Source organism: Oryx dammah, unplaced genomic scaffold (genome assembly GCF_014754425.2).
Source record: "Oryx dammah isolate SB20612 unplaced genomic scaffold, SCBI_Odam_1.1 HiC_scaffold_11, whole genome shotgun sequence".
In the NCBI taxonomy this organism is placed as follows: Eukaryota; Metazoa; Chordata; class Mammalia; order Artiodactyla; family Bovidae; genus Oryx; species Oryx dammah.
Genome location: NW_024070195.1, coordinates 11,266,463 through 11,291,577, shown reverse-complemented (window position 1 = coordinate 11,291,577; position 25,115 = coordinate 11,266,463). Strand labels below are relative to the sequence as shown.

The 25,115-nt window shown below is 48.0% G+C and overlaps 1 protein-coding gene across 6 annotated transcripts in view; it reads left to right on the top strand.

Annotated features, from left to right (window-relative positions):
• The window catches only part of ATXN1 (ataxin 1), a 412,241-nt gene extending 388,018 nt beyond the window's left edge, over nucleotides 1–24,223 (top strand). For 4 of the 6 annotated variants that reach the window (XM_040249304.1, XM_040249307.1, XM_040249306.1 and 1 more), the window contains 3 exons: nucleotides 5,544–7,608; nucleotides 20,039–20,561; nucleotides 21,834–24,223. In XM_040249304.1, coding sequence (XP_040105238.1) covers nucleotides 5,704–7,608; nucleotides 20,039–20,561; nucleotides 21,834–21,928 — 2,523 coding nt within the window. In that variant the 5' untranslated portion in view covers nucleotides 5,544–5,703 and the 3' untranslated portion in view covers nucleotides 21,929–24,223. Of the gene's footprint in view, nucleotides 1–5,543; nucleotides 7,609–20,038; nucleotides 20,570–21,833 lie in introns of those variants that run through there. The other 2 variants (XM_040249310.1, XM_040249309.1) reach the window with 2 other exon arrangements.
• The last annotated feature ends 892 nt before the right edge of the window (nucleotides 24,224–25,115 follow it).

Below are 25,115 nucleotides of genomic sequence, written 5' to 3'. Positions count from 1 at the left end.
GCATCACATCTCTGCTCCGGCTTTTTCTATCCTTCCCCAGGCCATACATCTTCAGTTGCTGCTGCTGTTACTTACCTGTCCTGGGTCCAGACCTCCCACTAACCCCATCACTCCATCTTGGGCATGCCCGCCAGTATCCCCTTGCCTCAGGACTTTGTGACCTTACCAATGCTGTATGCTATTGCAGTATTTATTCTGTTACTGAGAATACTGTGCTTTTTAAATGAAGCTATACCAACTCTTGCCTGGAGAATCCCATGGATGGAGGAGCCTGGTGGGCTGCAGTCCATGGGGTCGCTAGGAATCGGACACAACTGAGCGACTTGACCTTCACTTTTCACTTTCATGCATTGGAGAAGGAAATGGCAACCCACTCCAGTGTTCTTGCCTGGAGAATCCCAGGGACGGCGGAGCCTGGTGGGCTGCCGTCTATGGAGTCGCACAGAGTCAGACATGACTGAAGCAACTTAGCAGCAGCAGCAGCAAAGCAACTTAGCAGCAGCAGCATACCAACTTTTAGGCACCAAACCCAACTGTTGGTTCATATTGAATGGATAGTCAAACAGAAAATTCCTGGGCTGTTTAAAATGAACTCTTCTTCAACCAGATCTCTCTAACCCTGATATTAATTGAGCTATTGAAACCAAGGGTAGGGCATTTATTTATTCTTGTTCATTTTAGTATTTTTGGCTTTGTGCCATCACTTCCAGCTTCTTAGGATATATTTGAATATTAATTGCAGGTAATATATTAAGCTGGCTTCCCGATAGCTTAGTTGGGAAAGAATCCCCCTGCAATGCAGGAGGCCCCGGTTCGATTCCTGGGTCAGGAAGATCCGCTGGAGAAGGAATAGGCTATCCACTCCAGTAGTAAGTATAATATAGTAAGCACCCCTTCCAGCCTTCTGTTGCCTCTAAATATGATAACCAAGCCACTTAATAAAATGTTGAGCAGAATAGAACTGAAAATAGAGTTCTTGCATACCATTTTCCCCACACTGACACTGAACAGTTAAGGTCTACGATACAGACTGGAAACTAAGTATTTGATGAATGACTATGTGATACACTTCCTGTGAGGTATGCTTGTTCAGTCAGCCTTGAAGATATCTAATTATGCTGTCATCCAGCACACCTTTCTCCATTTTGGAAATTTCAAGCATGTCAGAGTTGGGCCTACTTTTAACATTTAACCTAAACAAAGTGCATTCTGCCTTTGCACTACACAGATCAACCTGTTTAATAATTCAGTAAAACAAGAGATTTGCATGCCGGGACTTCAAGAATCCTTGCCAAGCCCTAGTGACCCCTCCCATTGGGTCCAGGCGTTCTGTCTTTTAAATGGTCTCATGGTTTTTCCAGAACTGACACAGGCTCTTCAGGCTCTATTTCCTCCTCTTTAAAATGAAAACTATGTATCTGTTGTGCATGAACATTATAAGCCAGTCATGGGTTTCACTCAAACTGAGAAACTCACAGGATGGAGGGTGCTGGGCAGAGCAACCCAGTGTATCGCCCTGACCCTGGGATGCATGTTAAGACTGTATGTATCAGATTCTAGGCGTGTCTTCTATTCAGAGCAGTTAGTTTGGAATCAGTAGGGATCATCTCATTTTCCTGTCACTTCTGAAACAAGCTGAATCCATGGTAATGGGTAGGGGGGGTTACAGGGATTTTTGAATGATAGCAAAGACAGAAGTGTCTTCCTTTATTAAAGTTTGCTTTTCCTCCCAGAGATGACTGAATCATATGTATAATTTACAACAATGGTCTTTTTAAAGTGTGTTTCCATAGAGTTTTCGGAGACAGAAAGAACCAGAAGAAAAGGAGCATCTGTTATTTAGAACTGTATCAAGTTTAGGTGACCCCAAAGGAAACAGCTGAGTTCTCCCTAAATATTCCTGTATGTGCTTAGTCGTTTCCGACTCTTTTGCAACCCCGTGGACTATAGACCACCAAGCTCCTCTGTCCATGGGATTTCCCAGGCAAGAATACTGGAGTGGGTTTCCATTCCCTTCTCCAGGGGATCTTTCCGACCCATGGATCGAACCCAGGTCTCCTGCGTTGCAGGCGGATTCTTTACTGTCTGAGCCGCCAGGGGAATAACCCTAAACATTAGCTGCTTGTCTCCAAGGAGCCATCAGTTCTGTCTGCTCACAGAACCTAGTTTGGTTCCCCAGCACTTACTCCATTAGGAAGAGGCTGAGATGTCTACTTAGGAGCTTAGGTGTACAGGCTGTTTCTCACCCCTTGCTGTGCATATGAATCATCTGGGGATTTTGTTAAAATTCAGAGACTCTGAATCCGGAGCTTTGGGTAGGACCTGAGTCTCTGCATTTCTAAAACTGCTGGGGGAGCTGGTCTGAGGACCACACTTGGAATAGCAAGGCCATATGCCACTGAGCTAAATTTTAAATACTGATGGGAAGAGAGAGATAAATGTAGATGTGAAGATGCTTAAGATGACTCTATTCAGAACCGTGATTAACAGGCAAATCATACGTAGTAAACCCTATATAAATTTGTCTTGATCCATCTATTGACCCCTGTTCACTTCCCCTTTCCTAATAATAATGTTTAAACATGATCTGCCTGTGTGGCTCTTTGGTAACTTTGCAGTTATATAATCGTGCTCAGCCCGGCAGGTGCATCCGGAGGCACACGCCTCCTCTGGGGGACTCAGGTGAACGAACCATTGGTGTGTTTCAGCACTGAAAAGGCAATTAGGGACATGAAGCCCATTTGTCTGCAGCTAGAAAGAAGTCCTAAAAGCAGACATCCACTCTCCTTTCTTCTCTTCTTCCTAGTCTCTCTCTCTTTCTCTTTTCCCTCCTGTACTTACTACCTTCATAGTTTTATCTGTTCTTTTTCTTTTTTCAATCCCGTGAACCATCATCCAAGGTACCAGGGACACAGTGGCATCCTGTGGTGCCCTCTCGTGGTTCACTGAAAATATAGCTAGACACAGTCCCTACTCTCACAATGACTTCCCCTGCTGAGAGATACAGACAGCACAGAGAGCCAATGAAGCGCAGAACAGGGACACGTGCCCTAGAATTCCAGCGACCCAAGTCTGTAGCTGCATTGGTAAATAGGAAACATGGTCCTTCTAAATGTAGGAGGGTGAGTTGAAATTTATATCAGTCTGGCCCCAGGGTTAATCTTTGTATCCTTGACTTAGTTATTATCTGGAAAAGATGTTTATCAATGGACCACTTTTCAGAAGAGTGCATTTTAATTGGTGTGTTAAGGCCAATATGTTTTAGTGGTCCATTAGCAGAAAAACCAGCCATGGAATCTATAATGAGATCTTTAAGGCCAACAAAGCCACCCAGTGTCTCTCAAAACAAACAAAAAAAAAAACAGTGTATATAAACCAAGGCACTGCTAAGATCCAAGTCGGCATTGTTTTTTCAGAGTCACTGAAGCTGAGTTCTGTTTAAAAAGTACCTTCAGAGGAGTTTTCTAGTTTTGTGTATGGTGTGTTCCATTGTGCAGCAATTTCACATTTGCATTGCTAATGGACCTCTTTGCAAACGTGTTTGACATTTTGCTTGGCTTTGAAAGGACTTTTATGCTGCTATTTTTTCCTTCCCTAGAGCTGCCTTGGGCTAATTAACCTATTCCCTTACTGGCTGGGCTGCTATATGCAAATACTCTCATTCTGAATTCTGACACACTACTCTTAGATGAACATCCCTAATGAAATCCTGTGGGGGGTTATTGGAGCAGTGCTACTGTGGGGCCAGCAGGGGGCGCATGGAGCGGTTCCCGTTGAGTCCATCTTCTAAATCACTTTCCTTTGCTAGTCCCTATGGGAATGCCAGTTTATGTTCTCTTTCTTAGAGTAACTTGAAACCTAGAGATAAAAGATCAGTATCAACACTTTTTAAGCAGTCAAAAGCGTCAACTGTTTTCAATTTTGGTAGTTTAGTTTTATTCTGTCGTTTTGAAAACAGCACTGTCATCTCAGTAGATTTGTATATATTAGGTGTAAATTACATGCCATGAACTTCCTAAGAGAAGGCTATATCTGGGGCTTAATAAAGCCGGAGGTTGGGAGGGTAATGCTGAAAACTGCTGCCTTATTGTGTCTGTTTTAACATCAGACTATAGAAAGCAGGTCTGGGTAGGAGAAATGCTAAAACCCAGGTCCTGGAATTCCCAGAACCTGATTCAGCAACTTTCCAGGATCACAGCACAAGACTGCTCACAGCCTGTAGGCAGCCCTCACATCTGCCTCTGTCAGCCTAGTTCCTGTTGGTTCCACCGATGATCTGCCTTTTGCCAGGTGGACATCTGTCTGCCTACACAGTTCTGGTAATAGAGTTCGGTGGTTCCCGAAAGACTGAGATAGGTGTCCATGAAAACTGGCTCCCTACTTGTACGTCCAGGTTGAAACACACAGGCCTGACTGGTCTAGCAGAGGCTTCATCTCCAGGGTTCATGGTGGACTGGCCCTTTCCAAGAAGAGGGTGGAGAGTATGGAGAGAGAATTCAAAGAGCACTTGGAAAGGAAGTAAGAGGCAGAGATGAAGCAAGCATGTTGCCCTCATTAAGGACACCCTCAATGCCTGATTATTGCATTTTTAAAAACCAAACCGTGTTCCTGTTTTAACTGTCTCATAGATTCCTTTTGGCTGTTACCATATGAGTAGCTGTACTGGGAGCTGTTGGGAAACGTGTTGAGAACATAATTATTTGGGGCTGCCTCTGCTCAGTTGGCCTGTATATAGTGTGTGTGTTTATGTCTGTGTGTGTGTGTTAGGCAAGAAAGAATTGTTGTAAATCCAGTATGGACCCAGAGTCACTAGAATCTTTGCGTAGTGCCTATGGCAGAGCTTCCCTGATAGCTCAGCTGGTAAAGAATCTGCCTGCAATGCAGGAGACCCAGGTTCAGTTCCTGGGTTGGCAAGATCCCCTGGTAAAGGGAAAGGATACCCAGTCCAGTATTCTGGTCTGGAGAATTCCATGGACTGTATAGTCCACGGAGTCGCAAAGAGTCCGAGAGGACTGAGCCACTTCCACTTTCACTATGGCAGAGGAGGACTCAGATAAGCTATGAAATCCGCTGGGGACTTCCCTTCCTAACCTGGTCCTCCCAGTGCCTGGCTCAGAGGACTGCTGAACGTCACTGGTGCCATCCTCCTTGTAGGCTTCATTTGATCCTCCAGAGACTGGGTAAAGATACAGCTGAGGAGTGGGAGGGCCATTTCTGGGAGGGAAACTGAGAAATGCATTGTTTGCCCTCCAAAAAGAAAAAGGGGCGGGGGTGGAGAAGGTATTGAGAGAGAGATCTTAGAAGACTTACTAAACCCATAAAAAAGGTTTGACTTGCTCCATGGCTTAATGATCTTCCTGATGTCCTACCCAACACGGCCAGCGTTTTACCTGCTCTAATAGTGGGGCTGGCGGCAGGATTTTGGGGGATTCACATCAATCTTGCGGGAGGGTGTTCTTTTCCGGTGTTGATGTTCTGACGCCCTGTTCCCCCACCCCCCACCCCTTTCTCCCTCTTGGTCCCGACCCTCTGCCTTTTCCCAGATTCCAGAGCAGCTGCTGGAGGATTGCACCCACGGGGAGATGATTCCTCATGAAGAGCCTGGATCCCCTACAGAAATCAAATGTGACTTTCCGTTTATCAGACTAAAACCAGAGCCAGTCCGACAGTGAAACGGTCACCGTGGAGGGGGGACGGCGAAAAATGAAATCCAACCAAGAGCGCAGCAACGAATGCCTGCCTCCCAAGAAGCGCGAGATCCCCGCCACCAGCCGGCCGTCCTCGGAGGACAAGGCGGTGCCCAGCGACAACCACCGCGCGGAGAATGCGGCATGGCTCCCCAGTGCCCGGGGCCACGTGGGCGGGCGGCTGGGGCCGGCGGGGCCCCCGGCGGAGCTCGGTTTACAGCAGGGAATAGGTTTACACAAAGCGCTGTCCACGGGGCTGGACTACTCCCCGCCCAGCGCGCCCAGGTCCGTCCCGGCGGTGGCGTCCACCACAACGATGCCCGCGGCATACCCGCCGCCCCCGCCGTCTGGGGCCCCCGTGTCCCCGGTGCAGTACGCCCACCTGCCACACACATTACAGTTCATCGGGTCTTCCCAGTACAGTGGGCCCTACGCCGGCTTCATCCCTTCCCAGCTGATCTCGCCCACGGCCAGCCCAGTCACCAGCGCGGTGGCTTCGGCGGTGGGCGCCGCCACGCCTGCCCAGCGCTCCCAGCTGGAGGCCTATAGCAGCCTGCTGGCCGACATGGGCGGGCTGAGCCGAGCCTCCGGACACAAGGCTGAGCCACCACCGCCACCGCCGCAGCACCTAGGCCGGACTGCGGGGCTCCTCCCCCCGGGGTCCCCACCGCCCCCCCAGCAGAGCCAGTACGTGCGCATCTCCAGCTCGCCGCAGAACGCCGCACGCCCGGCCTCGCCGCCGACCCTCCCCGTCCACCTGCACACGCACCCGACCATGATCCCGCACACGCTCACCCTGGGGCCCTCCCCGCAGGTGGTCGTGCAGTACACCGACTCCGGCAGCCACTTTGTCACCCGCGAGGCCACCAAGAAGGCCGAGAGCAGCCGGCTGCAGCAGGCCATGCAGGCCAAGGAGATGCTGAACGGGGAGGTGGAGAAGGGCCGCCGGTACGGGGCGCCCCCTGCGGCCGACCTGGGCCTGGTGAAGGCAGCCGGCAAGGCGGTGCCCCACCCCTACGAGTCCAGGCACGTGGTGGTCCACCCGGGCCCCGCCGACTACAGCGTCCGCGACGCGTCAGGGGTGCGGGCCTCCGTGATGGTCCTGCCCAACAGCAGCACCCCCGCCGCCGACCTCGAGGGGCAGCAGGTCACTCACCGGGAGAACTCGCCGTCCGCCCTCAACGACAAGAGCGGCCTGCACTTGGGGAAGCCCGGGCACCGCTCCTACGCACTGTCCCCGCAGCAGGCGCTGGGCCCCGAAGGCGTGAAGGCTGTCGCCACGCTGTCCCCGCATACGGTCATCCAGACCACACATAGCGCCTCAGAGGCCCTCCCGGTCGGGCTGCCGGCCACGGCCTTCTACGCGGGCACGCAGCCGCCGGTCATCGGCTACCTGAGTGGCCAGCAGCAAGCGATCACCTACGCCGGCGGCCTGCCCCCGCACCTGGTCATCCCGGGCACCCAGCCCCTGCTCATCCCCGTGGGCAGCGCCGACCTGGAGGGGTCGGGCGCCGCCTCGGCCATCGTCACGTCGTCGCCCCAGTTTGCTGCAGTGCCTCACACGTTCGTCACCACCGCCCTGCCCAAGAGCGAGAACTTCGGCCCTGAAGCCCTGGTCACCCAGGCCGCCTACCCGGCCATGGTGCAGGCCCAGATCCACTTGCCCGTGGCGCAGTCCGTGGCCTCCCCTGCCGCCGCCGCGCCCCCCACGCTGCCGCCCTACTTCATGAAAGGCTCCATCATCCAGTTGGCCAACGGGGAGCTGAAGAAAGTGGAGGACCTGAAGACAGAGGACTTCATCCAGAGCGCGGAGATCAGCACCGACCTGAAGATCGACTCCAGCACGGTGGAGAGGATCGCGGACAGCCACAGCCCCGGCGTCGCCGTGATCCAGTTTGCCGTCGGGGATCACCGAGCGCAGGTAACGTTGTGGCCGCATCACTCAGGTAGGGGGACACCGCGCCGTGCCGCCGCCCTTACCTCCTGGCCCCGTGACTTTCTTCCAAGCGGCAGACCTGTCTGCGGCTGTGGGAGTGATTGAGGGTTTTCTTTCACTTTCACTTTGTACCTAAAGGTTAGGCTTCTCACGTTCCTCCAACCACCGTTCTCTAAGAGAATTAAGCCCTAATGCACCCGGAAGCATCCTCTATTTGTAATGAATTAATTTCTCTGCTTCTCCAACGGGGGCTGGTCAGGTACCATGCTTGGGACAGTTAAGAAAATCACCACTTGGGTTGTTTTGCTGATGTTGTTCTGTGGTTTACATGAGTAACCCTGATTAAGAAAAGCCATTTTCCACCCCCACCCCCCCCCCCCTTTTTTTTTTTTTTTTTTTGGTCAGGAAAAGACAGTGCTGCTTCAGGGGAGAATGTTAGTTGCCCAGAGTTGCCATGTCCCATTACAACATCCGTGTTTTGTTATTGTTTTTATTTATTTATTTTGGCTGTGCTGGGTCTTAGTTGCAGCACTCGGAATCTGATCTTTAGTTGTGGCATGTGAACTCTTAGTTGCAGTGTGTGGGATCTAGCTCCCTGACCAGGGGGTCGAACTCAGGCCACCTGTATCAGGAGCTTGGAGTCTTAGGGCTGGACCACCAGGGAAGTCCCAACATCCATGTTTTAACATGTAGGTTTTCATCATTTAGGTATGGTGAGGCCAACAGAGGAGAATACATCTGGTTATACTCAGATCCCAAGAAGAGGGGATATGCCCGGCCACGTGGGCTGCCATGCAGAAGCAGCCCAGGGGCTGCTACAAGGCACTGGGAGCCAGGAGAATACATGGACAAGAGCCTTTGCTGTCGTTTCAGTGGGAAGGAGTGCGTGAGGCAGGGTAGCAAGCGTAGGTAGGCTAGTTGGAATCATTTCAGCAGGCTCTGGGTACAGGAGCTGTCCGTAGGTATCTGATAGTGGCCCGGAGAGTGAAAGTCCCATTCACTGAGGAGGAAGCTGGGATGTGGGTGTTTGCTTTACATGTGAAGAACATTATCCCCAGCAGGGGAGCTGTTGGCTATGTCTAGGAATTAGCTAATGCAGGGAGGGACAGTCCCTCCAGTGTCAGCAAGACCCCAAGATGTCAAAGCATCAGATACAGAGAATAAAAGGCATGGTTCATATAATCTGGAAGGTCAAGGCTGTCCCACGTGATCTCCTGGACTTCTGATAAATAGGAACCCCCAAGGGCCAGATGCAGCCAAGCTGAGTCATGTTAAAACTAGAACCGGGATCAGCTCTTAATTTCCATGAGTTCCTTCAGTCCACTCTTTTCCAGCTTCTTAAATCACTTGAATGCCTTTATTCCACCCGTGTGTATGGAAACAGAAGTTTCACTGTCCAGCTTGCTTGAAGTCAGGTTTGGCCCCAAGGCGGGGAACTTCCCAGGCTATAGAGCCTCAGTGGGAATGGGATATGACAGCACCTTCTTCAGTTTGAAATGAGTTGAAAAATGGTCATGGCAGCTGGTATTTGGGACAGTCAAAGAGAAACAAACTAGTTAATGGTTTGAATTGTTCTTAGAATCTTTTTTAAAAGATCAAGTGAGGTGGGGGAGTCTGATTTTCCAAAGCGTCTTCCAGGACTGCTTGTGACTGTCCGGATGTGGGATCTTGCACAATATCAGAGGGCCTGCATTGCCAGGAGCTTTTAGCCCCGAAGACTTTTCTTTTTAATGGTGAGATGTCACTGTAAACTTTGGTGAGGCCCAAGAAAAATTTCTCAGGGTTCTGATGCAAAAAAAAAAAAGCAAAAATCAGGATATTTGGAAAAGGGCATCATTATGTAGAACTCCCTGCCCACATCTAAGTTTCTGCTCCCTCTCCACATCCTACGTGGATTAGGAGTGGGTGGATCCTCATTGACAAAAGAATGAGCTGACTTACTAGCAAAGTTGTCTTTTAACAGACCCCAAGTGAAGCCTGGGAAATAAACAAGAAGAAAAAGTAAATGTGTTTTTTTTTTTTTTTTCATGGTCCTTTTAATCCTTAAAGCACTACTGTGAACAGAGGTAAGCAGAGGAAGAGGGTTTATTTTGAAATGCAAGTGTCTCCTGCCCAGCACCTCTTTTCAGCTTTCAGTAAAGAACAGCTCTGAGCTGCAGGCTCATCTCCAAGGCCCCCATAGACCTGAGTCTCACAGACCTCTAGGCAGTGCTGAGGGAGGTAGTATCTCTGTGTGCTCCTCCCGCCCGATCCTCTGCAGAGCAAATGCTTAAACGATCGAGAAATTGGCTTCCGAGTGTGAAGTCTCATTTCCTTCCCATTGCCAGGCCACCGGTCTCTTTGCTGACGGCCAAGGTGCAAATTAGAAGGTAGCGGGTTTGTCAGGGCCTGTTTGCAGGCCTGTGAGGCCACCCCTGTGTGGCCCGGCCACCCGCTGGGAAGGACTCAAAAGGGTGGCTGGGGTTCCAAGCTGCAGAAACACAAGTGCAGGGCCTGGCACGCCAGCGATGTGTCACTTTACCCAGAAGCCTATCAGAAACAGGCTGACATCATCCCAGCTAAAATACTCCACCAGCTGTGTTTGCCACAAGTGACGGGGGCAGAGTCAGCCGAGAATCAGAGAAAACGAGAAGCGGGGGGGGGGGGGCCCCGCCAGGGAGAAGGAAGGTCCAGATTTAATTTACACTCTAAGGGCTGAGGGCTTCCCTTCCTCCTCAGGGGGCTCTCTGAGGGGTTTTCTCCCCAGGCCTGGAGATCCCATCTCGGTCTTCTCAAAAATTAGAAATCTCTTAACACTTGCACCCATTAGGGAGGGTGAGAGATGTGCAGAGCGCTTTCACTTAATTAGCCAAATCACAGATTTGGTTGGGGAAGTTGTGGGAGGAAGGGGGTGATTTTCTAAAGGACAGATGGCTTTGTGACCCCAGCCGTAAATCCTGCACGGAGGCAGGACCACAGGGACACTTGACTTCATTACCACAGGCCTCCCCAGTGAATGCGGTGTGGCTGGTGGGAGAAGCCCCAAGCTTGGGGTCTGAACAATGGCAGGACAAAAATGGTCTCACTTCTCTCTGAGCTAGGGTTTTTCTCATCACTAAAATGGGAAAATGATTCCTTATACAAGATCATATCTTCAGCATCCTCTTTGTTTTTGTATTCCTTTGCTTTCCTGCCGTGCAGAACAGCCCTTGTAAAATTTACTAGCATCCACTAAACAAACAAAAAAAAAAGGTGGGGGGGATATACAGGGAAAGTTACCTGACTTTTTGCTAATAATCAGCATATAGATCTAGTGGGAAGGAAAGCCACCCTCTATAGAAACAAGGGAATTTTCACTGAGGGATTATTTTCAGGAGCTGAATTCCTAATTATTATTGTGAAAAGAGACCTCCAGGGTGGTGGATCTGAAGCTCCCTGTGAGGCAGTGTAGGAGAAGAATGCTTTTGCATATCCGTCCCCATCCCTGTGGTTTTGTCGTTCCCAGAGCTCTATTTCTTGGCCCAGGCAAAGTATCCTTGCATCCCAGTTCCGCCCAGGCTGGTTCTCCTCCAGGAGAATTGAAGGCATTGTCTGTCAGCCTGTGTGCACCACACGAAGCCTCTCGGTAACCACCCATGGTCTCCTGAGTCTATGGTGAACCCAGAAGGGATCCTGAGATGATAATAACATCCACATGGGAGCCTGTGTGATTCACCTGGAGGGCAGAGCATCATCTGCTTGGGTGGGAAGCAGGTTAACTGGTCGGAAAATGCAAGACCTGGAGCTGAAAAGACCCGAGGCCGAATCTGTCCTCCACCACCGGAGCTTTGGGACTTGGTGCAAATCACAGACAGACTAGTGCACACATGCTTCATGGTGCAAATGACACACGTGCCTTCCATCCAGCTCGTGTTGTAGTGTGAAGAATGAAAGTGATTGTAAGAATGAAAGTAAAGTGAAGCCAGGGTGTTAGCCGCTCAGTGGTGTTACTCTTTGCAACCCCATGGACTCTAGCCCGCCAGGCTCCTCTGTCCATGAAATTCTCCAGGCAAGCATACTGGAGTGGGTTGCCATTCCCTTCTCCAGGGGATCTTCTCAACCCAGGGATTGAACCTGGGTCCCCTGCACTGCAGGTGGATTCTTTACCAGCTGAGCCACCAGGGAAGAAAGGAAATCTGCTCAAAAGAACCAGTTCAGTCAGTAGTGGACAGTAGGTCCTCAGCAGTGTTAGTTTCCCTTCCTTGGTTCCGCTTGGGTGGGACTTTGACCCTACGAAGAGAAAGGTTAGGCCCTGAAAAGTGAATGAGTAAAAGACTTCATGTTCTTACAAGAGCTTTTGGAAGGAGGGACAGTTTAGAAAAGTCTGGAAGGAAGGCTGAACTTTTCTGGTGAGCCTCATAAGCCATTTATTTCACTCTGCCTGTGTTCTTGTGGCATATTCCCAGGAGAGGTCCAGGAGCATCCCTCGCCACCGTGTTTCTGTGAAGGAAGTACCATGACCTCACGCTGGCCTGCGTGCATGCAACACTGTCTGGTTTTCCTGAGTGTGAGCTGGACTGGAGGGGTCTGGTTTTTCCTGAGTGTGAGCTGGACTGGAGGGGTCATTTGATGGTTGAGCCCTGCACATCAGTGACCAATGCAGAAACGGGCTTATGCACCTCTCCTTTGCAGAAAGGATCTGGGCACCATGCCCACTGAGGGACCCCCGGCCCGGGACGGCCCCCCTGGGGGAGCCCTGGTCTTCCATCTTTGCAGCCTCCGCAGCCCTCTATCTCATGCTCCCCAGGCTTGACTTTTCTGAAGAGTACACAGCATTTTGTCAGTACGATTTATCTGTGATGAGGCTGCTTTTTTTTCCCTTCATGCTGGGCTCTGTCTCTCATTAGGGCTGTCTGTTGCCTCCCAAAATCAGGAACTGCCTGCTTCCTTTCACCTCATTGGTGGCAGCTTAATATTCCATGTCATTTTCTTCTTCCAACTTGTGTGTGTGTGCGTGTGTGTGTGCATGTGCGTACACGCACACACCCATACAGCATGTTACAATGATATGCTCACTGTACATCTACTGCTTCTTCCATTCCACTATTTTTTCATTTGACCGCTGTGTTTTGTGAGCCATCAGTGTCTGCATTATGCATTTAATGGGTTAGCTGGTGCCTAAAAATAGCCGGAGCCCTCCTGCAGGCAGCACAGACGCCTGTATAGTCCCTAAGCAGCCAAAGCAGACCAACTTGCCAAACATCTTACACATGGGGCTTGGTGGATGTGAACCCTGATGAATCAGAAAATGGGTAGTGGCTGCCCTCGATGCAAAGCTCATTACTGGCCCTGGGGTCCAGTGATTGGTGATAATCCTCCCCGCTCTAATGCCAGAAAGGCTCCAGCAGAGAAGCAATATCAAACACATTTTTCTTTGCCTGTGTTCCCTCCCACTCCCCCCAAAAGAAGAAAAATGCTCTGCTTTAGCATGTGTGTGATATAAGTGCCCCCAGCTTGGGGATCTTACATGTGTTATTGAAGCAGATTATCTGGGACCATTGTAGCTTATAGCTTTTTTTTTTTTTTTAAGTAGACTTTATTGTTGAAAGTAGTTTTAGCAGAAAGTTTAAGCAGAAAGACACCTAGAGTTTCCCGTTATTAAAATCTTGCATTTTAATGGTACATGTGTGACTTGTAATTGATGAGCTAATGTTAATGCATTATTATTAACTAAAGTCCATACTTTATATTAGGATTTACTCTGCTCTACATGCTGTAGGTTTTGAGAAATGTGTAATATCACATATCCAGCCTTCCAGTGTCCTAGAAGATTGTTTCCCCACCCTAGAGATCCTTCATGCTTTACCTATGGGTATTCCCCACCCCACCCCTAACCCTGGCAATCACTGATCTGTTTCCATCTCTGTAATTCTCCCTTTTCTAGAACGTCATGCAGTTGGACTCCTATAGTGTGTCGCCTTTCAGACTTCTATCACTCAGGAACATAAATTTACAGTACCTTCATGTTGTTCTGTGGCTTTGAAAGCTCATTTCCTTATAGCACTGAATAGTGCGCATTTGTTCTTTAAGGCGTGCATTTTCAGACCCTGGTAGGAAGGGAAGGCAAGTGGCACAGACCCGTGTGCCCCAGAGCTGCCCTGGTCACCTGCCAACTGGGTCTCTGGGAGCCAAGCAACACTGTGAAAAGAACTCAGCTCATCCGTCATGTGGGGCTTGTGTTTGGAGGCGTCTCTGTGCTGGGATGTGGGTTTAATGAAACAGCTTCCACCAAAGACTGAGTCAGGCTTAGCATCAACGTGATGAAATGTTTTAAATAGAACACTCATAGACGCTCTTACACTCGACTGAAGAGGTGTGACTGTTTTTATTAATGATTTTTCAACATTGAAGTAAATTGGGCCTCTGTCAGCCCCTCCATCTTTGCTCCAGTGTTTTCAATTTTTTTTTTTTTTTTAACTTGGAGTGTGGTCATGCAAACTAGCCTTCGAGGAGAGCAGACAGACTTTTCTCTATGGGTGAAACAGGACCCAGAACTTCACTTGCATGTCACCAAAAGTGAGAGGTCCTCACGGACAACCCACTTCTGAGTCATGTCCTCACTCCTGGATGCAGGCAGAATGTGTACATTTGCGATAGGCTCGAGAAAAAAGTACTTTGTAAAACAGATGCCCTTTACATTTGTGAAAACAGGGATTCTCATGAAGGAAAAGGGAGACAAATTTAAACAGCAGATGTTTTGTTTTCTTTATATCTTGCTTTCAGTGATACATACATATGTGTGTGTATAGAGAGAGCACCAGTCTACTTTTGAAAAATACAGCCAGACAGCATAGATGTGCGTATATGCCTGCACGGTTTAGATATGGTGGTCTTTAAGTAGCTAAAGGTATTTTACTGAACTTACACAAGAGCTAAGAATGATCATAAAAGGTGGTCATTTGCCAGACCAGGAGGCAACACTAAATAATTATCAGCCCAAAGTAAGGATGGTACCTCCCTGTCTTGGTTTCTTCATCGTGAATAGAAGTTGGAGGCGATCGTTTTAGAGGAGCTGGTTTAGCGGGGCTGGAGAGGGGGAGGGGAGGCGGGGCAGGTTCCTCTTTGGAGCCGTGGGGAGCGGTGGGTGTGTCTGCAGCCATGGGAAGGAGGCGGGAAAGGGCACAGGGGGGTGGAAGGTGACCACCCCTGAAAAAGAGAGGTGCTGGATACAAGGCATCCAGGGATGAAAGGCAGAGGGGGCCTCAAGCTGACACCAGGACAAAGGCTATTCATGCTCCCATTTCATCCTCCAGTTTGCTTCAAGTGTTTGGAAAAGGATGTATTTATGTGATGAAAAAAGAGAAACTGGCTGTGCCGCGCTGCCAGGAGTTATATAACAGGTTCTGGTCTTGTATGGTCCTGCCCTCTTGAATATATTTTCATTGGGGTTTAATTGGAGCCCATTTGAACCTCGTCAAGGTCATAAAACGAAATCATGCTTATTAGCGCAGCAAGGAACCTCACGCTTGGGGAGAAAGTAACTGAAGTATGACTCGGTGGGATCAGGGTGAGTGCCGCGTCTGACAGGGGACCGTGGGTGAGGCGGCTGTGGCTCGGCCTGGAATGGTGCCTGTGAAGAGCTGAGCGAGACCCAGGGAAGCTGCAGCTCCTCTCTGGGCCAGGAGCGTGAGCCCGGTGGAGTCCCAGCTGGCAGTCGCAGGCCCAGGCAGTCTCTCTGTAGCATCTAAACACTGGCCTCTGTTGGCCAGTGGTACGTTGCGGTGTTTTCACTCGTGGAGGGCAAACACAGAACCAGTCTTGCAGATTTGTCCTGAGCACCCATTACAAGCCAGGAGGTGTCCTGCACCCTGGGGATAAATCAGTGAGCAAACCAGGCGGTCTCTCAGCATGGCACCCCCCCACCCAGAACATACAGTCTCTTGGGAGTTCATGGGCCGAGGTGAAATGGAGAAATATGGAAGTAAAGAAAATGACACATCAAAAGATAAGCCGTGCTGTGGGAAAAAATAAAGCAGACTAAAGAGGATGGGGAAAGGAGGGCGGAGAATAGTTCAACAGGGTGTTTGGTGACACTCTCTCTGAGACGGGGAACAGGAGGCGACAGGACACAGAGCAGAAAGGCTTTCAAGTGGAGGGAATAGCAGATGCACAGACCCAGAGGCACAAGAAAGGACCAGCGAGAAGACCAGCGTCACTGTGGTGCAGGAATGAAGCGGGGGGGTGCAGACCACGCCGGGCTGGTTCACAGAGCTTTTTCTCCCAGTGAGAAGCTGGCTTGGCCAGGACTGTGACCGTGGAGGCAGTGAGAAATAGTCTCATCCTAGCTGTATTTGGAAGAGAGAACCCCTTGGACTTGGTTGTGCTTTGGATGCATGCAGTCTGGGAGGAGGAGCCCAGGAAAGTATGATGCCCAGGCTGTTGACTTGAACGCTGGAAGTGCGAGGACGCGGCTCTTAGAGGTGCCAGGAGGGCCGTATCAGGGGTCTGTTTGGGACATGTTCAGTTAGAGTTGCCAGTATATAGCCAAGGGGACATCGCCAGGTAACATGGTTGCCAGTATCCAAACAGGCCCTGGTGAATTTACTGGTTTTGCATGCATGTTCTGGCTCCTCACTGAAGGCAGGAACTAGGTCTTAAACAGTAACTCTCACAGTCTCAGTGTTACATTTTGAACTTGATTCAAACTGCAAAACCTGGAGTGTGAAATAATATTTCTCAGCACCAGAGGGAGCCCCACATGGGCCTCAAGTTCAAGGAATTCAGACTCATTTCTGGTTTAAAGCGACATCATGTCCCAAAATCCCACCATGTCTGTTTCATATCCACAGTAGTACCTGTTGGCCTTGACAGCATGTTTTGAGGCAGATAATGCTCCTCTGTAAGGGAATTTCAAGCGGGCAGACCCAGCCATATACATTCTCACTGAAAAATCTGTCAGTATGATTTCTTCATTAATTGTTAATGATCAGTTAACCTTTAAGAATGTTTATGCCCTTCTGACAAACCTAATTACAAAATGAAAATACTTTTGTTATGACTACTTCAGTGTGCTTATTTGAGATATGTGCAAATGAGAGTTTAACTTTCACCTGAGGAAGGGCAAAACCTTACTTTAGTTCATGTATATCCAGACCCCTCAAAAAAGTGCATTATTTAGATAATTCAGGCTACAGCTTTAGGGAGGGAAGAATATTCATGATGGTAAATATTAGCAAGGATAAATAGAGAAAAGTAACATGGGGCCTGAGCCATGCACTCAACTGCTTACCACGATCAGATGACCTGAATCTTTTGCTCCTAATTTGTATGGACCCAGCTGAAGGGGTGGCATCTTTTCCTGGGATGGCAGAGCTCTCTAGGGAGAAGACACAGCGAGCTTTTAGGAGGAAGGGGCCAAAGGCAAGCCTTTGAAATGACAGAGAAGATTTCCCCAAAGCTCTCTAGGTTAAAATAACCCATTATCATCGCCCTTTTCAGCATACCTCTCAAATATTCTCCTCTCTCATCACTTTTCTTTCATGCATTATTAGCTAGGCTGTTCAAGCTATCAGGCGCCTCACAGAATTTCATTCTAAGACCTGCTTTTGGAGTTTTGAGATGATAGAACGATGAAGGGCTTTTTAATGCCCCCAAATATGGTGTATGTAACGGGGGAGCAGGTTACGTCTGTATCATTCCTTATGGAGTCATCAGTAACGTTACTTGTCACAAAGGCTTTGAAGCCATCTTCTTAATGAGTCTGTCGCACTTTGCAACATGTAAAAGTCTTCAGGTAGATTTGTACACAGTAGAAGTTATTTTCAGAATGTGAACACTGGCTGCTCTGAGGAATGTGTGTGATTCGGCTGACACAGCAAGATCTTCTTGGTTGGTAGTTGTTGGGCTCCCTGTCAGCACAGCTCTACCCAGGAGCAGGGCTCACCTAGGAAATGCAGCCAACAGTCCCCACTTGAAGTAGGATTTGTTTCCTCTGCTCTGTGTATGATGTTAATGGCTTTAAGCCATAATGGATTCATGGAGCTAGCTCCAGATTGGTCCTCCCAGTTGGAACTTAGTGGGTATCCCCATCTGATACTGTAACTTGTAGGTATGTTTCTATACATTTGCATGACGTGACCATAGCTCTGTAATTGAGTATCAGCCTCATATATAGGGAGACACTTGATTTGCATAGCAGATGTAAGGCTGATGATATTTCACAATTTTTTGTCTCATGGAACAAATCCATAACCTTGGGTCATTGGATTCTATTTATTCCAAGTAACATTCACCACTTTTGGGGTAGTGGAAATGTTAAGTTCATCTCTTCTGGTGATACTACGATATCTTTGTTCACAGGGACAGAGATCAGGAACATAGGAAAAAAGAAAATGGGTTTGGGGGCCACAGAGACTAGGATTAAATCCCAACTCCATCAGGGTATAGTCATGACATTAGGTCACTGATTGAATCTCTTTGACACTTAGAGTTCCTTAGTTGTAAAATCGGAACAACAGCATTTTCCTCACTAGTTTATTGTGAGTATCAAACAAAATACTTTTTGTGAAGTATGTACCTAAATGTTTAACAGATGTAGGAACTCAAAAATTTTTAAATTCTCTTTTCATTATTCAGATAGTCCATAACAATGAAATTTTCCCCAGATAATAGGAACAGTTATATGGGCTCATGCCCACACACTGGAGAAGGAAATGGCATCCCACTCCAGTATTCTTGCCTGGAGAATCCCATGGACAGAGGAGCCAGGCAGGCTACAGTCCATGGGATCGCAAGAGTCAGTCACGACTTAGTGATTAAACCACCACCATGCCTACACACATACTGTAGTAATAGGCTTTCATATAAATTCATCCTAGTTGTTTTTTCTAAAAACAGTTAGGTCTTCTATGGAGCAAAAAAATATATCATTCAAGAAGTGCATCTAAAACAAGATTAATCACAGTTATCAAAAAAATAGGTTAAGTAGAAAAGCCACAATCCATGTAAATTACATGAAAATTTACTACTTTTAAAGTGAGATATTTTAATTATTTATGTGTTTCTGGATGTGTGCCTGTGCATGAAATTCAACATTTTCAATATTATTGTGTTTAGTCAATACAGCCATCTTTCCGTATCTGTGGGTTCCACACCTGTGGAGTCAACCAATCACAGATTGAAAATATTTATGGAGGAAAAAAATTCTAGAAAGTTCCAAAAAGCAAAACTTGAGTAGTTCCCAGGCAACAATTTACATAGCATTTACATTATAAATAATGTAGTTGAGTTAATGTATGCAGACAGTGTGTGTAGGTTATGTGCAAATACTGTGCCCTTTTATATGGTGGACTTTGAGTATCCTTTCAGTCATTTCAATTTATTGAAGTTTATGGTAATACATGGCACGTGTGTGTGCTCCAGTCACGTCTGACTCTTTGAGATCCTATGGACTGTACACCACCAGGCCCCTCTGTCCATGGGTTTCTCCAGGCAAGAACACTGGATGGGTTGCCGTTCCCTCCTCCAGGGGATCTTCCCGACCCAGGGATCGAACCCGCATCTCCTGCAGTTCCTGTATTAGCGGGCAGTTTCGTGATCACTAGTACCACCTGGGAAGCCTGCATGGCACACAAGCAGCCTAGGAAAAACAACAGCTCCTGAAAGCATGCTGGGCTTCCCCTGCTTTTGTCTTTCAGACAAAAGAGAGACTGACTAGAGTGCCTGGGGCTTGACCATGTAGCTGGGCCAAGCCCGTGAACTGCTTTGTATTCATTGCACCCTCAAACCCCTTGAAGTGGTGCCCAGGTTTCAGGTCCTGGGGAAGCCCTCCCTGTTTTCTCCAGCTCTCATTGGTTCTCCTTCTCCTAAATTCCTAGAATATGCATTCATTTGTCCAACAAATATTTATTTTCAACTACGTGCCAGGTACTCTTTTTGGGGCCAGGGACACAGTGATGAACACATAAGTGCCTGCCTCATGAAGCTAAAATACAGTCTTAATTCTGATGCCTGTTCAGCACTGCCATCGGTGAGGATAGCATCTGTCCAGTGAGTTAATAAAGCACAGGAACATACTTTGGGCGTGAGTCACATGCAGCGCCCAGCGCCTGAACACTGACCAGGTGTTCCGTCATCCTCGGGGTGGGGGTGGGGGGCGTCCATTGACTTGTTTCAACAGAGACCAGTTACAGAGCAGATAAACAGTGAAACTATATTTTGAATACTGAATGGACTTTGACTGGCTTCGCTATATGGTAAACACAGGTACAGCAGAAAATTAAGAGGCTTATTTACATGTGTTGGTAGAGGCAGATTGGGGAACTGAGTCTGTCTTTTCTTCCAATCAGCTTATGTGCGAATGTATGTTTGTGTACATGTGTATATGCAATAAAACAAGGATAAAACATCTTCATCTTTTCCTTCATTCCCTTCTCCCTGTCTCTCCCTGTTCCCACAGGTCAGCGTGGAAGTTTTGGTAGAGTATCCTTTTTTTGTGTTTGGACAGGGCTGGTCATCCTGTTGCCCAGAGAGGACCAGCCAGCTCTTTGATTTGCCATGCTCCAAACTCTCCGTTGGGGACGTCTGTATCTCGCTCACCCTCAAGAACCTGAAGAACGGCTCTGTTAAAAAGGGCCAGCCCGTGGATCCAGCCAGTGTCCTGCTGAAGCACTCAAAGACCGACGGCCTCGCTGGCAGTAGACACAGGTATGCCGAGCAGGAAAACGGGATCAGTCAGGGAAGCGCCCAGATGCTCTCTGAGAACGGCGAACTGAAGTTTCCCGAAAAAATAGGATTGCCGGCCACGCCCTTGCTCACCAAAATAGAACCCAGCAAGCCCGCGGCCACGAGGAAGAGGAGGTGGTCAGCGCCCGAGACCCGCAAACTGGAGAAGTCGGAAGACGAGCCACCTTTGACTCTTCCCAAGCCTTCTCTCATTTCTCAGGAGGTTAAGATTTGCATCGAAGGCCGCTCTAACGTAGGCAAGTAGAAGCTGTGTGGGGAAGGGAAAGCTGGCCCTGCTTTATCATTTGTATCCAGATTACAGATGTACTGTAGGTTAAATAACTCAGTATTTACATGTTATCCTCTTACCTTAGGGTTCTGTTATAACCTTGACATTAGAGTTACAGCTGGCATTGGGCAGGCGATCGGTGCATATGCTTTTTCTGGGCGTGTTTCTCAGCAGGTGGGGTGCCAGGGTAGGTCCAGCCCAGGCTCCAGGCAGGTGGTGGGCATCTTGGTTGAGATGAAGGTGGCCCCATGGCACCCGCCTCTTCTGGCATCGTGGATGCGTCCACGGGGGCACCGACTTCCACCGGCTTCAGAGGGATGATCTCGGGAAGGGAGCTGCGTCAGGGGGGTGTGCGTGTGCCTGTGTGCCAGGGAGGGTGCCTGGGTGACACTTCTGTGAGGGTGTCTTTCTCTCTGCCTCCCTCTCTCTCGCTCTCAGCACCGCAGTGGAGGTCTGGGGGAATGTCCTCAGGAGGTTCCCCCATGCAGAGTCAGCATCGGGGCCTCCGAGAGAGGTACCAGACAGCAGATGGAAAGCTAACCGTGTAAAAGAACATTTCCCCCCTCCCAACTTATTTTACAATAAAAGCAACTTTTAATCATAGAGATAAATATATATATATATATTTCCCCCTATGGGGCCTGACTGCACTGATATTTTTTTAAAGAGCAACTGCCACCCATGGGATTTCGTTTCTGCTTTACTAGTGCAGTAGTGATGTCTCCAGGGCGTCATGGTGGGCAGGCGGCCCCTGCTGGCATCGCTCCGCACTGGTTGGGGGGGGCCACTGGGCAGCAGGGGTGGGGGAAAGTGAACACCCCCTCCGGTCTCTGTGCAGTGTTAGGAAAACCAATCAGGTTAATTGCATTGACTTCGCTCCCAAGAGATAAGACACAAACTGCCCTTCAAAAGAGCTGCAGAAGCTCTTTGCTTTGGGTTTGCAAATCTTTTGTCTTTTAACTCTAGTACTGTTTATAGTTCATGACAATGGACAACTCGGGTGCCACTTTTTTCAGATTCCAGTGTGACGTGAGGAAATAAGATTTTGAAGATAAGCATATATATTACTATCTCTTAAGTACTTAAAATGCCGTTCACACTTTATTACCAAGCATCTTGGTCTCTCATTCAACAAGTACTGTATCTCACTTTAAACTCTTTGGGAAGAAAAACAGAAAATAAAAAAAAAAACTAAGTTGCTTTCTTTTTTTTTTTTTTTAACACTGTAACTACATTTCAGCTCTGCAGAGTTTCTCACGGAGCAAGATGCTGAAAGTTTCAAAGTGGTTTCAAGGGATGAATGTGAATTATGAACTTGTATGTGACAATGAATGACCACCAAGTACAGCCTGACAGGAGGCACTCTTCACTTTGATGTCTCAGAAAGGATTAAAAAGCATATGCAGAGCTGGCAGAGGAACTGAGAGGGAAGGGATGGGGGGAAAAAAAAAAAGAATACTCACTTTTGTCCAGTGTTTTTCTTTTTAAGACGAACTTTTAAAGAACCTTGCGATTTGCACATCTTGAGTTTATAAATTTGTGTGATATTCCTGCAGTTTTTATCAAATAACATTGTGGGAAAGGCTTGGGGGACTGAACGAGCATAAATAAATGTAGCAAAATTACTTTCTAACCTGCCTAAACTCTAGGCCTTTTATAAGGTTATGTTCCTTTCAAGATTCATTTTTGGTCTTCTTACCGTATCTGTCACATAAAACCAGGTCTTAGCAGGACAACTCTGAGAATTTTCTTCAGATTCATTGAGAGAGTTTTCCATGAAGACATTTATATATGTGAGCAAGTTTGTTTTTTTTTTTTAAGAAAACAATTATTGTTGTTGTTATTAATGTTATTTTCAAAATGATTTTCTTTTTCCATCTGAAATCAAGATTTAATGTTTGGTACAAACCCAGAAAGGGTCTTTCACAGTTGAGACCTTTTATCCCCAGAGATCTGAAAAATTGTTTGTGGGTTTTGAGTGTGCGTTTTAAGTGCTTAAAAGTTTTATAAGCAGAGAGAAATTTTTAAATATTCTTACTTGGAATGGCTGCAGAGAATCTGAACAAATACCTGATTTTTCTTTTACCATTGAAAATAGTACTTTTTCCATTTCACAGATTTAAAAAAAAAATTCTTGTCAGCCCACATTCTGGCTTTCCAGTATTCCTTCACATTTAGCTCTCAGCAGAACTGATGATTTTTAGAAACCATTTCTGGGGTGTACCAAAACCATTGGAGTAGGTTTTGAACTGCTAGAACCAGTCCTTGACTTTCCTCGGTGTTCATTACCCTCTCAGCATGCTAGCAGAGAGCTGGGTGAATCCATTCTTGCAGTCATATTGCTTATATAGTGCTGTATTTTTTTAAACGTCTCTGTTCAGAGAACTTGCTTAATCTTCCATATATTCTGCTCAGGGCACTTGCAATTATTAGGTTTTGTTTTTCTTTTTTTGTTTTGATGGTAAGAGGAATACGGGGCTGCCATACAGACTTTGTCCTCATCAGTACCACTAAGGACAGCGATTCACGCGGACTCAGAGAAACACCCACCACCTTTTGGCTTCTTTCGAGTATTGAACTAACCGGATCCACACCTCCAACACTAAAACAGGAAAACATGCGTGGTTTGGAGCAATAGGAACATCATCATTGTTTTTCGTGCTTTTGTTTCAGGTATAGGAATTATCAAAGAATCGGTTCTTTCTAAACATTGTCCTGTTTCACCTTCTTGCTTCTTTAGTGTGTGCAATACTTTCCGTGCCAATAGAGTCTGATCAGTGTGCTCTAGAGAAAGTGTAGGTAGGCCCCTCTTGGCTTTTTCCTTATTCTCTCCATCCTTTTCCTGTGCCGGCCAGAGAAGGGCTGGAAGGAAGGAGCCAGGAAGGGGAGAGCCTCCTGCTGGGCGATTGCCCTGCTCGGGGAAGCCGAGGCCCCGGGGCAGGGAGCTTTTCGGGGAGCCCCGCGTTTCCATTGCCCTGTTGCAGAAAAGAGCAAACAAAGCAGATCTTCCCCTCCTCACCACCAGGAATAGTGGCGTGCAGACGGGAAGCAGGCAGACTCACTTCTAAGGCGCACTCTTGAGCAATCGAGCCAGGATCAGCCCCTGTTCCACGGTCCTTTCCTCGAGTAGGTGGGCCCCCACCCGCTCAGGTCTGTGTCCTGGAGACTTGGAGCCGTGCATCCTCCAAGCGTGGGCAGGAATTGTGGTCCACCGCGTGCGCGCCTTCCGAGCCTCGGGCGCAGGCGGCTGCGGAGGGCCCGGGCCTCCTGCGGACAATGGCCACCGCTCCTCTGTGGCAGCTCTCGCCTCCAAATAGGAAGGCCATCCGGAGGACAGGGGCCCTCCTCCTGTTGGCACACGTGGGCGAGCGCCGAGGTCCCCAGAGCAGCCCGGTCACCACGCCCGCGTAGCCCACCTAACAGTGCCGGGCGTAGAAACCCTCCGGTGCCGCGCAGCTAGTGAGGAGCAGCCATGTGCCTCTGTACCGGGTCCACTTTGCAATACTTACCTAACCCATCTTTTGTTCTCCTTACCCGTTTTCCATTTTTAAACTAGTAACAGCAGGCCTTTTGCGTTTACAGTGGAACACAATCACCAAGAAATTAGTCAGGGCGAAAAGAAAAAAAAAATTTCACCAACAAACAAGGACCTCTCTAGGGATTTCTAAATATATAAAATGACTGTTCCTTAGGATGTTTCAACTTCAGAATTATTTCAGTTTGGGCCACATTGGGGGCGGGGCGGGGCGGCTAGAGAGATGGATACCACTTACCTCAAATCTTTTCAAGTGGAAATCCAAAATTGCTTTTTCATTTGGACGTTCAGGATGATTTTCTATGTCGGTCAGTTTTGTGTCTTTTCCAACTCACCCCCGTTTGTTTTGGGAGGAATTTCTTTTTTTTTTTTTTTTTCCCATTGCTGTCCTCAATCCCATTTCTCACCCTGAATCATGACCCTCTGTGTGTCCTGTTAGGTGAGCGCGTTGGGTTATCTCGCCCACCGGGAAATGGCAGCACCCCTCCTCCTCCCCCCCAAGGAACTCTGCAGAACCTTTCACACCTCTAACTCAGGGACGGGGCTGGCGTGTGTGTGGTACACTGACGTGTCCAGAAGCAGCACTTTGACTGTTCTGGGAGTAGGGTTGTACAACTTCAAGGAATGTTTGGATTCCCTGCATCTTGTGGGTTTCTCCTTAGATACCGCATAGATTGCAATATAATGCTGCATGTTCAAGACGAACAGTAGCTCCTAGAAATCAGAAAATCCACTCTTTGCACATAGTTCAATCTTTACTGAAATACATTGCCAAAATTTACTTTTGTTGTATAGCTTTGGAATTTTTTTTTTTAAGAAAACAATTGACAATACCCTTTAACATCTGTGACTACTAAGGAAGCCTATTTCTTTCATAGAGGAAAAAAAAAATCAAATGCTTTTGAAGACACTAAATGCCATGCTATTTCAGATCTGGGTGAAGAAGCAGAGCTCTGGGGATGGAAGGCTGGGCTTTCTGAGCTGTGT